Source organism: Plasmodium gaboni, chromosome 6, assembly GCF_001602025.1.
Source record: "Plasmodium gaboni strain SY75 chromosome 6, whole genome shotgun sequence".
In the NCBI taxonomy this organism is placed as follows: Eukaryota; Apicomplexa; class Aconoidasida; order Haemosporida; family Plasmodiidae; genus Plasmodium; species Plasmodium gaboni.
Window position 1 is genome coordinate 370024 of NC_031486.1, and position 15248 is coordinate 385271.

Sequence of the window (15248 nt, forward strand, 5' to 3'; positions counted from 1 at the left end):
GAAAAGAAATATTAAGGATAGATAAAAAAGATGAAGCTTAACCTCTTTATTTTTTTTTGTTTTTGAAATAGATGACAATATATCTGTTTCATGTATCATTAAATTTATTTTCGCTTTATTCATTTTTACTATTTATATGACTAAAAAATATATTGAATGAAATAATAATAAAAATAAAAGAACAATGAGTTATTCTAATTCACTATCAAATATTAAAAGTTGCAATCAAAAATAAATAAAATATTGTATAATATATATATTGTAAATATTTATGTATTTAATATATATTTAATATTCCCAAAAGTATTTTTAAAAAATATACCTTTTTTTAAATAAGGATTCCAAATAAATACATAAAAATATTATAATTATAAATCTGAACATAACAATGATTGCAAATGAATATTTTTGTATGCAACACTTGGATATTTTAAACTGTAAAAAGGAATGAAACTTTTTTAAACATACATTATATTATATGTGTAATATATTTTAATTTTTTTTTTTTTTTTGTATATTGGAATAATTCCATACAAAATACATTTAAAAAATAAAAAATATTAATAAATGGATACGTACATATATATTATCAAAACATAAAAATGTGTAATGGTTTATTTAATGAGAACAAAAAAAGAGAAAAACTTAAAATGTATTTTAATTTATTTATATAAATAAATCTTATATAAATATATATATATGTATGTATTCATTTTTTTTATTTTTATTTTGTTTTTTTACTTCATTGCCATTTTTTTTCTTTTTTGAATACATAGGCTTTATCTTCAAAGAACTATTCAAGAAAAAAAAAAAAAAAAAAAAATTCCATAATTTAAACATATTTTCCAAATGCTTATATACATATGATTAATTTATTCGTATATTCCTTTTTTTTTATATTTAATTGTCATATATTCCATCAAAAATTTAAACCTTACAAATTACAAGTTGTATTAATATTAGTAGCCATATTTTCCTCTTTCTTTTTACATAATTCCACATATTGTTTCTACAAATGGACAAGAATTGTTCATTTAATAATTTAATTTTAATAATAAGGGTATATTATGTTTTATTTTTTTTATATTATTAAATATGTAACATTGAAAAAAATGATAATAATATATGATAAGAAGTCAAATTAAAAAAAAAAAAAAAGAAGTAAAAAAAGAAGTAAAAAAAGAAGTAAAAAAAGAAGAAAAAAAAAGAAGAAAAAAAAGAAGAAAAATAATATTGAAATTGCCTTAAATAAATATACATATATATATATATATATATGTTTTAATATTTCCCTTTGCTTCAGATTATTTGGTATATATGACCACATACACATTTATTGTAAAATAAAAATTCTTCTGGTATATTATTGTCTTTATATGGTTATTATATATATATGCTTTATATTGTGAATATATGTTTGATGTTATTCATCTTTTTCTTCTTCCGGATCTTTCATAAAATAATCAAATAATGAAAATATTTTATTGAAAATGTAATAATAATTTGTTCCTATACATATTCCAATTACTAACCCTATTACTACACCAGTTGAAAATCCCCAGATGGATTTTTTCACTTCTTTTTCTATTTCATCTAATTCTTTCGATGCATAAAAATGGCTTAAAGACGCTCCACCTAAAAATAAAGCTGGTAAATAAAATGCATTTCTTCTTACCATACTTTTTTAAGAGTATATTAAATTATATATTTTTTTATATTTACATAAATATTTTAATATAATTTTCTGACTTTTTTTTTTTTTTTTATTTTAATGTGTGTTAAAACTTTGAAAATAATTTTTATATCATTCTTTAAAAATATAGTTTAAGAAAAAAAAAAAAAAAAAAAAAAAAAATGGAATTAACAAAAACTAAAAAATTAACAATATTAAAAAAAATAAAGTTGACAAAGATCATATATCATTGAAACGTTTGATAAATGTGGATAATTAATAATACATATATATTTTATTATTATTATTATTGGGGTGGAATATTTAGAAAAATTATAATCAAAATGATTTTAAAAAAAATTGTAAATAAATCATGTCCAATAAATATTTTCCCCTCATACATAATTAACAAGGTGAAATGATATATATATATATATATATATATAATATTTATATCCTCTTTTTAATTATTCAAGGTTGAAAAAATTTACATGATTTTTAAATTCTTATACAAAACGTCTTCACAAATTTTGCATAATATCTAAAAATATAATATAAAATAATATTATCAGTTATCAATACACAGAAGATAAAAGCAAGTTATATGTATTAATATATATATGTGTATATATGTAACTATTAGATAAATTTTTTTGTGTGTTATTTTTTTTTTTTTTTTTTTCCAATACATTTACCAAAAAAAAAAAAAATATATATATATATATTATTCATTTATACATATTTATAAAAAAATAAAAAACATATATATATATATATATATTTATTTATATATAAATAAAATATATACACTATAGTAAGAGAAACAAAATGAATTATGAGGATATTAATTGAAAAAAGTGTTTTATGTAAATTCTTTTCTATTTATAAATAAGTGTAAATGATGATATAATAATAATTTAATGGAATATTTCATTTTTCTTTTAATAAAATGATTAGAACTTTCTTAATAAATGATAATTATTTCCATAAAATTACTTATAGAAATATTAAGTATAGTAATCATATTAAAATATTTAACATACACTTTTTGAACTTTGTATCATGTAAACTTCAACCTAAAAACTATGGTTTAATATTCTTCAATAATAAAAGGAACTTTGGAGTAAAAAGAGTGGTTCAAAAAAGAAGTAAGAACTTACATTTTTTTTTTTTTTTTTAAATAATATAAAAAATAATATATGTATATTTATATATATATATATATATATATATATATATATATATGAATTTATTTACGTGTTTGCATTTTGAATGCTCCATTTTACTTAGTACAAATAATATCCATTTTTTAAATTACCCCTATATATAAAATATATATTTATATATTTATATTTATTTATATAGAATATATGCTAAAATTAATACAACCACACCAAGAACAGTTCGACCCCGAAAAATATGCAAAATATTTAGAACAAGAAAGATTGAGTGAAAAAGTAAATATAAATAATATTAATATGGACGATGAAAAACAAGTTGAATTATACGAAAATTATTTATTAAATTATAAATATAATAAAAGGCAAGTTGAAAAAAATGGCACTTTACCCTTATCATTATTATCCTCTTCATTCATTCGAAGAACAATTTATTCAAATAGAGAAGATGTCTTAAAAAAATTAAAAAATATCAACTGGAAAAAGTACTGTTGTAATGTTAAAGGGGTAAGGTGGCATGCCAGTGGAGCATGGCGAGTTTATTTTTGTAAAAGAAATTATCAGCATAATTTTTTTGTTAAATGTGATTGTTATTTTCGTGTAAGTATTTATGGATTTGAAAAAAGTAAAGAACTAGCTGTCCTTTATAGAAAAAGGCTTGAATATGAATACCTTTTATTGATGAAAAGATGGAAAGAAATTGAAATGTAAGAAAAATAAAAATAAAACAATAGTGTTAGTATTAATGTGTAATAAGATAATTATGGCATTTAAAAAATGTACACATATATAAATATATATATATATATATATATATATATATGTATTTATTTATTTATTTTATTTTTTATATATATAGGGAAAATGCTAAAAAAAGAAAAATGATAAAAGAATCCAAACGTAAAGACAACTACGACCTGGAACTTGATGAAGATACTCAACAAATGGAAGAAGAAAATTATATTAATGAAAAATGAAAACTTACAAGTCTTAATTTTTAAATTTACCTACTTATTAATTTTTAACGTCAATATGTTTATTATAAAATTTGAATCACAAAAGAAAAATTAAACGAATTATAATTCTTGTTTTAATTAAATAATATTTATTTTGTCTTTTAAAATATGTTTATATATATATATACTACCTTTTTATTATTTGATTTAATTATTTGAAAAATTAATCTTTATAAGTACAATATGTATATAATATATATATATATTTATTCATTTATTTTTATACACCTTAACCTTTTCATTACTTCACTGTTATATTAATTTAATTCATAATATATAAAATAACTATATATATATTCTTTCTCCTTTATGGGTATATAAATGTAACACGGTATATAAAAATATATTATATATACATATATATTTTATTAATATAATAAACCAAATTATAAAGTGTCCTTCAAAATGTTTGTTCATTTGTAATAAAGTTTTCTTTTTTTTTTTTAATTCTTATTAATAGCATATATATTATGTAAAAGGTCTTAATATTTCATATATATATTAATATAATTTTCATTTGTTCTATAAAAAAATAAATTTGAAAAACCTTAACCATTTTTAAAAAAGAAAAATATTATTTCATGTATTCTTTATATATTTAAACTAAAGTTTTCATTTTCTTTTTTTTAATATTATATATATATATATATATATATATATATATATATAATATTAAATGCACAACATATATTTCCTAATAAAAATATGATATTCTTATTTTTCCAAAAATTATTACACATTTTTGAATGGAAAACAAAAATAATAATAATATTATATATGCATTTAATTATTATATTGAAATTAAATAATTTTTTTTTTTTTTTTTTATTTATAAAAAAAACAAATATATATATAAATAAGCTTATTTTAAAATATAAAAGGAAATATTTTTATAATAAGCACTTGTAAAAAAACAAAATTGGAATTCTTAAGTTTTTTTTTTTTTTTTTTGCCTTGTATTATATATATGCATACAAAATGAGAACAAATATTAATATATAAATTTATGTTTTTGTCAAATTTTCTTTATTTGAACTTTTCATACTATATTATTTTTTATTTCTGTATTTATCATTTTCTTTTTCTTTTTTTTTACGTGGAATACATTCTATATAAAAAGAATAAAATAAATTAAAGCATACATTGTTATATATATATATATATATATATATATATATAATATATATATTTTTTTTTTTTTTTTTGAAAAATATAAGAACTATTAGAGCATAATAATAATACCTAATATAATGTTGATTTAACTTTTATACAAATATGGTAATACAAATAAGATTATATTAAAATTATAAATAAATAACATATATATTTTATATTTAAAAAATAAGGAAAATATCATTAATTAGTAAATATTTATAATATATATGTACAATATGTGTGCATTACCCTTTTATTTTATAATCTTCATTTTATTTTTTTCTACTTTCTTTTTTAGTTTCGATTAAATAATGTGAGACTTTTTTTAAAAAGTAAAATTAGATTTAGTGGTGGAAAGCAACATCCAAAATGGGTTGTTAAGGATAAAGAAAAATATAATATTTTTACTTATGATAATTCATACTATGGAGAAAATTTTAGATATAATAACTTTATATTACATTTAAGATCATACAAATATTATATTGATTATATCATTGAAAACATTTATAGAACTCTTAAAAATTGTGCAACATTTTTCTTTAATCCAATAAAAAATTTTATATTAAAACATAACCCTGATATTCGTTATCAGTTAGTAGCTCTGATGGCCTTTTTTGGAACAACATCTGCTATAACATGTTATCACAATAATATTTATCAAAATATAATAGATGTGACAAATATGTTAGAATTAGGAGTAGTAGATGATATGAAAGAAAATAATTTTTTTGATACACAAAGTGAACTACAAAATAAAAATATCGATGATTACAGTCAAGATCATGAAAGATTAACAAACTTATGGTAATTTTATATATTTTAAATGAAATGTTTATAAATATATTTATGTTTATATATAAACTCAATATATTATTGTGTACCTTTTTTAATTATTATTATTATTTTTTTTTTTTTTGTTTTATCTTTATTATCATCTTATTATATATTTTTCTTTTTATAATTTTTATAGGGAAATGGCATTAAAAGATGCTACACAGAAAAATAGCTTTAATCAGTTATGCAAGTTTTTAACCATAAAAGATGATGAACCAATAGTTAGTTTCAAACCAAAATACATATGGAGATATAATATGATACCATATGGAGAAAACAACCCTGATACGAAAACATTTGCAATTCCTGCTTCTGAAAAACCTTTTAGATCATTTGCTTTAAATTTTACATACAATAACTTATCAGGAAATTGGGGAGATTATATTGATAGAAGAGATAATAAAGGATCATTATTAAGACCTTCAAGATATATGTTTACGGATGTATTAATACCCGCAACCAAATAAGCATTAAAAATGCAATGAAATTAAACTAGATATTATGCGACATCCAAATGTTACCTTTTTTTTTCTTTTATTCTATATTATAATATATTAATTTATTATTTTATTTTTTTTTTTATAAATAATAAAAGAAAAAAATAAATAGTTATAACTAAAAAAAAAATATGTATTTTTTTTTTTTTTTTTTAAATTCAAATAAATATGAAAATCAAATAAAATTAAAATATTAAAAAAAATTACTTTAAAAATTAGAAATGAAAAATGAAATTTGTACATTAAAATAAAATATACACATATATATATATATATATATTATTTATTTTTATATTTTTATTTTTTTTTTCTTTAATGCCTACACGTTTTATTAAAATGTTAACATACCTTAAAAATATAAGGTAATAGCATTTTTGTGTCCTATATATTTACACTTAAAAATTATTATTATTATTATTATTATTGTTGTTAAAATTATAAAAATTGCCATTAGGATATTGTTCCATAGGTGCTGTCATATTATACATTTGATTCATATTATTTTGTGAAGACATGGTTTCATTATAATAAGGGGTAGAGTTCATCATATACTGGGGGGAATATGTAACCTGTTGATTATATAAATTATTATAATTATCTTGGCCATTATAGTGCATAACATTATTTGGTACATCCATATTTATCATATATGGGTTTTGCATGTCATTATTTATATAATTCATATTGTTACCAAAATTTTGAAATGTATTAATACTATTATTATTAACAACTAATTGAGGATAATTCATATTCTTATTAGAAATAGGTTCACATGAATTGTTTTTTAATACATTTTGTTGTGTATAATCATTTTTTAATGTTTTCAAACGCTTGTCATTGGTTTTATTTAACATGATTCCTTGTGTGTTATTTATATTTTCATATATATTTGGATTTTCTTTTCTTTTACATTCTAAATTCATTGAATTTAAAACATTTTTAAGAATATCATCAAAATTTTTATTTTTAATTAATAAATATTTTGATATACCTCTATGAACCCACGGTAACTTATAATAATTATCATCATTAATATTAGCTGCCTGTTCATAAATATATGAACTATCATTTAAGTTTTCCACATTTTCAGAAAATTTACTATTCATAAAATGATCAATAAATTTACATGGATTTTCACAAAAATTTTTATAATGTAATCTTAAACCATTTTTATGCTTAATTTTATTTAATGTTTTTATAATTTTTTCATCTAATTCATTTATTTTATTTTGTAATCCATTTATCAATTCAAATGTTGACATACCCATAGACGATATTTTGTCATTATTTTGTTCTAACAAAAAATCCTTGTAACTTGGATACTCTTTATATAAATTTTTTTCGTCAATACCTTTTGTTTCTTTTTTTGCATCTGAATTAGTATTATTATCCAATATAATATCATTATTTTCTTCTTCTTCTACTTGTTTTGTTATATTTTTATCAGTGACTTCATTATCATTTTCAACACCTGTTAAAATATTTGGTTCTTTTATATTACTTAATGATTTATCTTCCGAATTATCATCCATGTTTTTCTCCTGCATTATATCTTTATCAGTCTCATGAATTTCACTTAGTATTTCATTTTCATTTGAATTTTTTTGATCATCACTATTATTATACACTTGCATTTCTTTTTGCATAATTTTATCTTCATGATTGGAACTTATTTCATCTAATTTATTATTCATTAAATATTCCTTTTCATTAATTTTTAAAAGTTCTAATAACTTATTATATTTGTTCGAATCAAGTAAAAATTTTTTATATTCACCATTTTTAAATGATACATATGGTTCAAATGTATCAATAACAATATCATAAATACTTTCCGATTGTTCAGAATTTTCTAAATCAATAACATGCTCTAATACTATTGGTTTCTGAATGAAAATGTGTTTTTTCAAAAGTTTAGGTAATTCAGAAAATTCATATTCATCTACCTCTAATATACCTTTTAAAACTTCATCTGTTTTCATAATACTTGAGTCAATTAAATTATTTTCTAAACTATATTCATAAATACATCTTATTATTTCAGGTAAAGTTTCTTCTGAAGATTTCATAAAATCCTTTAATTCAGGAGATAGTTCAAAAAAAGGAATTTTTTGATCTAAAAATAGAAATATTTTCATTGTTTCTTTTGTATTTTCATTTACTATACGCGTAAATGTCAACTTATCACAATCATAATAGTTTTTATTTTTTTTATCATAAATAATTGTTTCAGTATCCCTCATAACTATTATGGTTGAAAAAAAAGAAGTAAATTTCATAGCACTAGTACTATAATAATCAATTTCTTGTTCACTTATTTCAGATATATTATCAACATCACTATATGAATTTTGACTATCCATTTCTTTTGAATTCATTCCATTTTCTTTTATGGAATTATCGGAATTCAATTCATTTTGAATTCTTTTGGAACGTGATAAACATTCTTTTTCAAATAAATCTTTATCATTCTCATCTAAATTTAAAACATAACCATGAATATTAAAAGTAAATGTTGATGGACTAACATAATTATAAATTTTATGTGAATCTTCAAGTTTTATATCTGAAGGAAAACTCACTTCTCTTTGTCCATCTTTATAAATTGTATATATGTGAATTCTTAATTTACGTCTTACTTTTCCTGACTTTATTTTAGATGAATAAGCGTCATTTATATAATAATTACTCATATTAATACATGAGTTTATTTCATTCTCGTATTTATTTAATATTCCAAGCAAATTATAATGTTTTTCATCAATATCCTTAATGCTTTGTGTTATGGTTGACACAAATAAATTTTTTATTATATCATCCTTTTCATTACAACTACCAACAAATAAATTTCTTGAACTTCCTCTATCAAATAGTTCCATAAATTCTTATTTTTCTTTTCATTAAATATTAAGATCTATTTATTAGGATATAATATTATATATCCACATATATATATAATATATATTTATAATAAAAAAGTATCTCTTTTAAAATTCGCGATAAAAAGAATTAAAAAAAATATTGTATTTTTTTTTTTTTTTTTAAGGATTTTTAAAATTAATTTATGTTAAATAAATAAATATATATATATATATATAATATATAAAAAAAAAAAAAAAAAAAAAAATTATAATAATAATATTATTATAATTTTTTTTCATTATTTTACTTATTTTAAAATATAATGGAAAAAATGAAAATATAATAAATAAGTAATAATAATAGAATTTGTTCCTGAAAATATGTGATTACATAATTATATATATATTATAAAAATATATATATATTATATTATTATGTATTACTATATTTTATAAGCTTAACGCAAAAATAAAATATATACTATACTATTATTATATAATGAACATATGTATTATTATATACATATATATATAATAATATATTTTTTATGTACATAGTATTATTTTTAAATTTATATATAAAATTTATTTAAAAAAAATATAATTATGCTTCTATATATATATATATATATATATAAATAAACTATATATATTTTTATTATATTTTTTTTAATAAATTATGACATTATAAGAAAATGTTTTTTTATCTATTCATTTGAATTTCGAAAAATTAAAATAAAAAAATATGTATATATCTAACATATGTACATTTTTTCATTTATTTTAAATAATTTTTTTGTGTACTTTTTTAAGTAATTCTTATTTTTTCCCTTGTACATAATATATATAGTATTATAAACTTACAAGAATATATAGGTGGTTATAATTATGTACATTTTTTATAATTTAAAAAACAAGAAAATTTGCATTATTCTATAAGCCAAAATTTCCAATTTAAAAACAACAAAAGAACCCTTGAAGATAAAAATTTAAATGAAATGATGTGGAGTTCACATTTATTATAAATTTTTTTGTTTTCTTTAATAAATATAATTATTATTTAATGTTTGAGAACAGTAACGTTTTATAATTTATATTATATTGAATAACAATATATTAAATCATAATATGAATAATAGTTTATATAAAATTTTATTATAAAAAAAAATATAACTGAAAGCACAATTATTGTCAAAAATTTTGTCCAAAGACACATAATATAAAAATAATAATTCCACACCTATAACCATATAATTGTATTCATATGAAATAAGTAAAATTTCATTCAATTTTGTGTTTTTTTTTTTTTTTTTTTTATTATTATATTGTTTTTAAATTTTTTGCAATTACAAATTTTTTTATATTACTATTAAAATACGCTACTACGTATTATTTTTCATGGTATTATTATTGTTATAAAAATATGAAATAAAAATGTAGAGACATATAAAAAGATTATTTATAAGTTATTCTTTTAAATATGATTAGTTAAAATTACACACATATATATATTACATATAAATAGATGTATATATATATCTTTTTATTGACAAGGTTTAGAAAATTTTATTAATAAATTAAAAATATAAAGTTTAAGTTTTTCCATTAGAATCAGTGTTACATATTTTATAATAAAATTGTGAAAATAATGTATTTTCAAATGTTTTTATAAATTATATTTTTTAATAGAAGTATATTGTCCTAGAAATACAAAATATTGTAATTATATTAATAAGATTATATATTTCATCGAATCTATATAAATTTATTATTTTAAGTTACTATGATATTTTTTATTATTCAATTATTTAAAAAAAAAAAAAAAGGTAAATGTGAAATCCTGTAGCAAACATTGTTTTATAAATATGTTTTATCCTATGATATTTAAATATATATGGTAATATATATATTTTTTTAATAAGTTATATATTTTAAATTCTATAATATAAAGTTAAAATAATACTTCTTATAATTAAATATTTTTTAATTTATTATGAAATCTAAATATATACAATTTAACAAAAAAAAATTTATACACAACCAGTGTTAATGATATAAATAAGACAGAAAAAAAAAATTTTTTTTTGTTCATCCTTATATAATTATAGCTGAATAACTCTAAATAAGAATAATTATTTTTATTTTCAATTAGAAGTTTTAAGGATATTTAACATAATATTATATTATATTTTATTTAGTTTTAAATAATAATATATATTTATTAACACCTTTTAGAATCAAATGATGTTCATGATTTTCTGGGCCTCCACTATATCAATTATAAATATATCTTTTTAATATTTTAATATAACATTTGATAATTAAATGTAACAATAAGGTACATTTTGTATTTTCTAAAATTCGAAAAATGTTTTATATTATTCTTTTTTTTTTTTATCACTAATTCATTGTGCTCTAAGTGTATAATCAGTTGTGTTATTTTTAATATTTTAAAAGTATTATATTATTAAACGACATACATAGAAAAAAATTGATAAATAAATATATACATGCTATGTTCTAAGTAGTTTTTTATTCACTTTTTGCAATTTTGTAAAAATAAACATATTTCATTAAATATTACATACTATTCTATATTATTTTTAAAAATAAATGAGTCTTACAATCATATATTTTTGAACTTATCTGTTATTAAAAACAAAAAATATTGTCTTTCAATTTTTTAACTGGCATATGTATATATATATATATATATTTCAATAAAATAACATGAAATGTATAATGGAACATGTATTTTATTTTAATTTATTATATATATATCATTTAATTTGTTATATTTATTGAAAAAATATAGATGAAAGATTCATATATATACTAATATAACATCATTTGAAATATTTTATTTTTATAGAATACACATAAAAACTATGATACATAACATGAATAGATACGTAAAATAATAATTTTTATAAAAATATTTATTAAAATTTATTATTCATAAGTTTAACTTTTTTATTTATATCATATATAATAAAACATGATGTAATTTTTATATAAATAAGATTGTCTTATTATGTTTTCAAAAACACCACACTTTATACTTAGAAACAATATATTTTTTATTATATAGGTAGTATATTCTCATTAAAATATTTTTCTTAATTTTTGATCATTAATGTTTTCATTTTTTCTAATGATTATCTTAAAGATATATAATAAGAAAATTTCTAAAAATGGTTTAAATTACATAATTTACGAATACCATGAAAATATTTTTTTTCACATTCTATACAAAATAATAAAATAATATATAAGTTTCAAAATTACATTTTTCAAAGTTCACATTAATTTCTTTATGTAATCTTCTTTTCACATAAGATATAAGATAGAAAAAAATAATGCACATAATTATAGAATTATTTTCTATAATTTAAAAACAACGATCATTATTTTTTCCTTGTTTTTTAAATACGTTATGTTTAATGTATAATTTTTTTCTATTATGTTATCCAATCAAAAGAAATAAAATTAAAAATAAAATATTTATTTATTTAAATAAATCGTTCCTTCTTATAATTTATATGAAATATATTTCTTTATGTCTGAAAGCACAATTTTTTTTGTACTTCAGTTTATATATAAATTTTCCAACAGAACCGTTTACTTCACAGGAAATCATATTATAAAAAATATATGAATATTGTATATATTGTTAATGCTCTGTTAATTAAAACATATTTATATATTTCATAATGTTCATGTTTAATTAATATGTATTATATTGCATATACTGAAAAAAAAAAAAAAGCTAAAAATTGAAATATTATAATGATCATATGAAATTTCTAAAAAGAACACTTAGCATTTATGATATGAAAAATTTCTATTCTACTAATCAATAAATTATATAAATCATTTATATAATACAAAAAAAAAAAAAAAAAAATACATCATAATATATATTTATTACATATATGTATATATATCTATAATTTATATATATTAATGTAAAGGAAACTTTAATTAATAGGGAAAAATATTTTTACAGAGGTCAGATGCATACTCAATATTAATTCTTTTAGACAAAAAAAAAAAAAAGAATAATATATTTCTAATGAATTAATATGAAAGATACTTATTATATTGTTAAATAACAAGAAAAGAAAACGAATTTTCTTTTAATATATAAAATCTTATTATTTCACAAAAAATCCATTAATGTAAAAAAAATGCAGCATATAAAGTTCTTATAAAAATGATTAATATTTAGTAATATATTAAAATAAAATTTTAAATATATATAATACTATTATATTAAGTTCTTTTTATTCTGAAATAAATACTTAAAAATATACATTAGTGCTATTATAAAGATTATAAATATATATGTTCAAAGAATACATAAAATATACAATTATATATGGGAATACATTAAAAGAATTTTATAAATATTATATATTTATTTTAATTTATAAGAAATAAATATGTTGAAATAATATATATATATAATATATAAGAATCATATTTTATTACACATTTTATAAATAATTAAAATTAAATGTAATTCTTTATATATTTTTAAAACAGTAAGTAAAATAATATAAAAATTTAATATTAATTAATAAAATAAATAAATATTATATAAATAATTAAATTAAATAAAATTAAATATAATATTAATATAATATAATTTAATTTTAATATTTAACTATTTAATTATAATTAAATATAATAAAAATAATAAATATATATATAATTATAGTTCAATTAAATAAAATTAAATATAATAATATTAATATAATTTAATTTTAATATTTAATTAATTATAATTAAATTATATATAATAATAAATAAAATAAAATAATATATAACAAATTAAATAATAAATATTTAAATAATATAAAATTATAAATTAAAATAATAATTAAAATAATAAAATAAATAAATTAAAATAATATTATAATAAATTAAATAACATTATAATAAATTAAAATAATATTAGAATAAATTAAATAAAATTATAATAAATTAAAATAATATTAAATATATAATAAATAATTATGATTAAATTAAATATATTAATAAAATAAAATTAACAATATAATTATATCAAAATTATATATAATAAATAATTTATTAAATATAATATAAAATAAATATAATTAATATTATGTAATTTAAATAAATAATTAAATTAACAATTAAATATAAAATAAAAAAAAACTAATTAAAAATGATATAATAATAAGAGATATAAAATAATAAATAAATAATTAATTAATTATATAAATTAATATTAAATAACATTAATCATATATTATACGTTTAATATATATTAATTTAAAATAATAAATTATTATTAATATATTAATTAATTAATTAAATTAAATTATGTTAAATAAATATAATTAAATATAAATAATTATATATTTAATTTAAATATTATATATATATATTAATAAATATTATATAATTATTAATTTAATTTTATAAAATATATTAATATTTAAATTAATTAAAATAAATAATAATAAATATATTATTATCAACATATAATAATTTATTTTATTAATTATTTAATTTACATATAATAATTTAATGTGTATATATATATTTAAATAATATAAATTATTATTTAATTTTAATTATTTTATTGTTTAATAATTAAAATGAATTAAATTATATTTTAAATATTTATTAATTATATTAAATAAGGATTTATTTTTATATTTATTTACTAAATTAATTTATTATAAACATATAATTAATTAAATTATATATATTATATATAAATATATTATTAATTTAATAATATAATGTGTTAATAATTATATATTTTTTATTTATTAATATTTTTGTCTTATAAAATATAATAAATTTAATTTATTATTTAATATTATAATAAATTATTTATTAAAAATAATAAATTTAAAATAATTAAATAATTAAATAATATTTTATATTATTAATTATATATATATATTTATTTAATTAATTAAATTATTTTATTATATTAATTAAATAAATATAAATAATTTTTATTAAATTATTTTTATATGATTAAATAATAA

The 15248-nt window shown here is 15.7% G+C and overlaps 5 protein-coding genes across 5 annotated transcripts in view, besides 1 other annotated feature; 2 read left to right on the forward strand and 3 right to left on the reverse strand.

The window, feature by feature from the left end:
• Nucleotides 1–123, reverse strand: part of PGSY75_0611000 (putative SNARE associated Golgi protein) — a gene marked incomplete at both ends in the record, with an annotated part of 1068 nt that extends 945 nt beyond the window's left edge. The window contains one exon of the mRNA XM_018784690.1: nucleotides 1–123. Coding sequence (XP_018642745.1) covers nucleotides 1–123 — 123 coding nt within the window.
• Nucleotides 124–1423: 1300 nt separating this feature from the next.
• On the reverse strand, nucleotides 1424–1678 carry PGSY75_0611100 (putative succinate dehydrogenase subunit 3; the record flags this gene model as incomplete). The annotated part of the gene is made up of 1 exon (XM_018784692.1): nucleotides 1424–1678. One exon carries the CDS (start codon nucleotides 1676–1678, stop codon nucleotides 1424–1426), a length of 255 nt encoding a protein of 84 aa, XP_018642746.1.
• Nucleotides 1679–2621: 943 nt separating this feature from the next.
• On the forward strand, nucleotides 2622–3827 carry PGSY75_0611200 (putative transcription factor with AP2 domain(s); the record flags this gene model as incomplete). The annotated part of the gene is made up of 3 exons (XM_018784693.1): nucleotides 2622–2820; nucleotides 3038–3557; nucleotides 3710–3827. The coding sequence occupies 3 exons, from the start codon at nucleotides 2622–2624 to the stop codon at nucleotides 3825–3827; spliced, it is 837 nt and encodes a 278-aa protein (XP_018642747.1).
• A 1314-nt stretch (nucleotides 3828–5141) lies between these two features.
• PGSY75_0611300 (hypothetical protein) lies at nucleotides 5142–6325 on the forward strand (the record flags this gene model as incomplete). Its single annotated transcript, XM_018784694.1, has 3 exons — nucleotides 5142–5144; nucleotides 5320–5828; nucleotides 5995–6325. The coding sequence occupies 3 exons, from the start codon at nucleotides 5142–5144 to the stop codon at nucleotides 6323–6325; spliced, it is 843 nt and encodes a 280-aa protein (XP_018642748.1).
• A 425-nt stretch (nucleotides 6326–6750) lies between these two features.
• Nucleotides 6751–9234, reverse strand: PGSY75_0611400 (SWI/SNF-related matrix-associated actin- dependent regulator of chromatin; the record flags this gene model as incomplete). Its single annotated transcript, XM_018784695.1, has 1 exon — nucleotides 6751–9234. The coding sequence occupies one exon, from the start codon at nucleotides 9232–9234 to the stop codon at nucleotides 6751–6753; it is 2484 nt and encodes an 827-aa protein (XP_018642749.1).
• Nucleotides 9235–13769: 4535 nt separating this feature from the next.
• Nucleotides 13770–15248: part of a sequence feature (centromere) that runs on past the window's edge.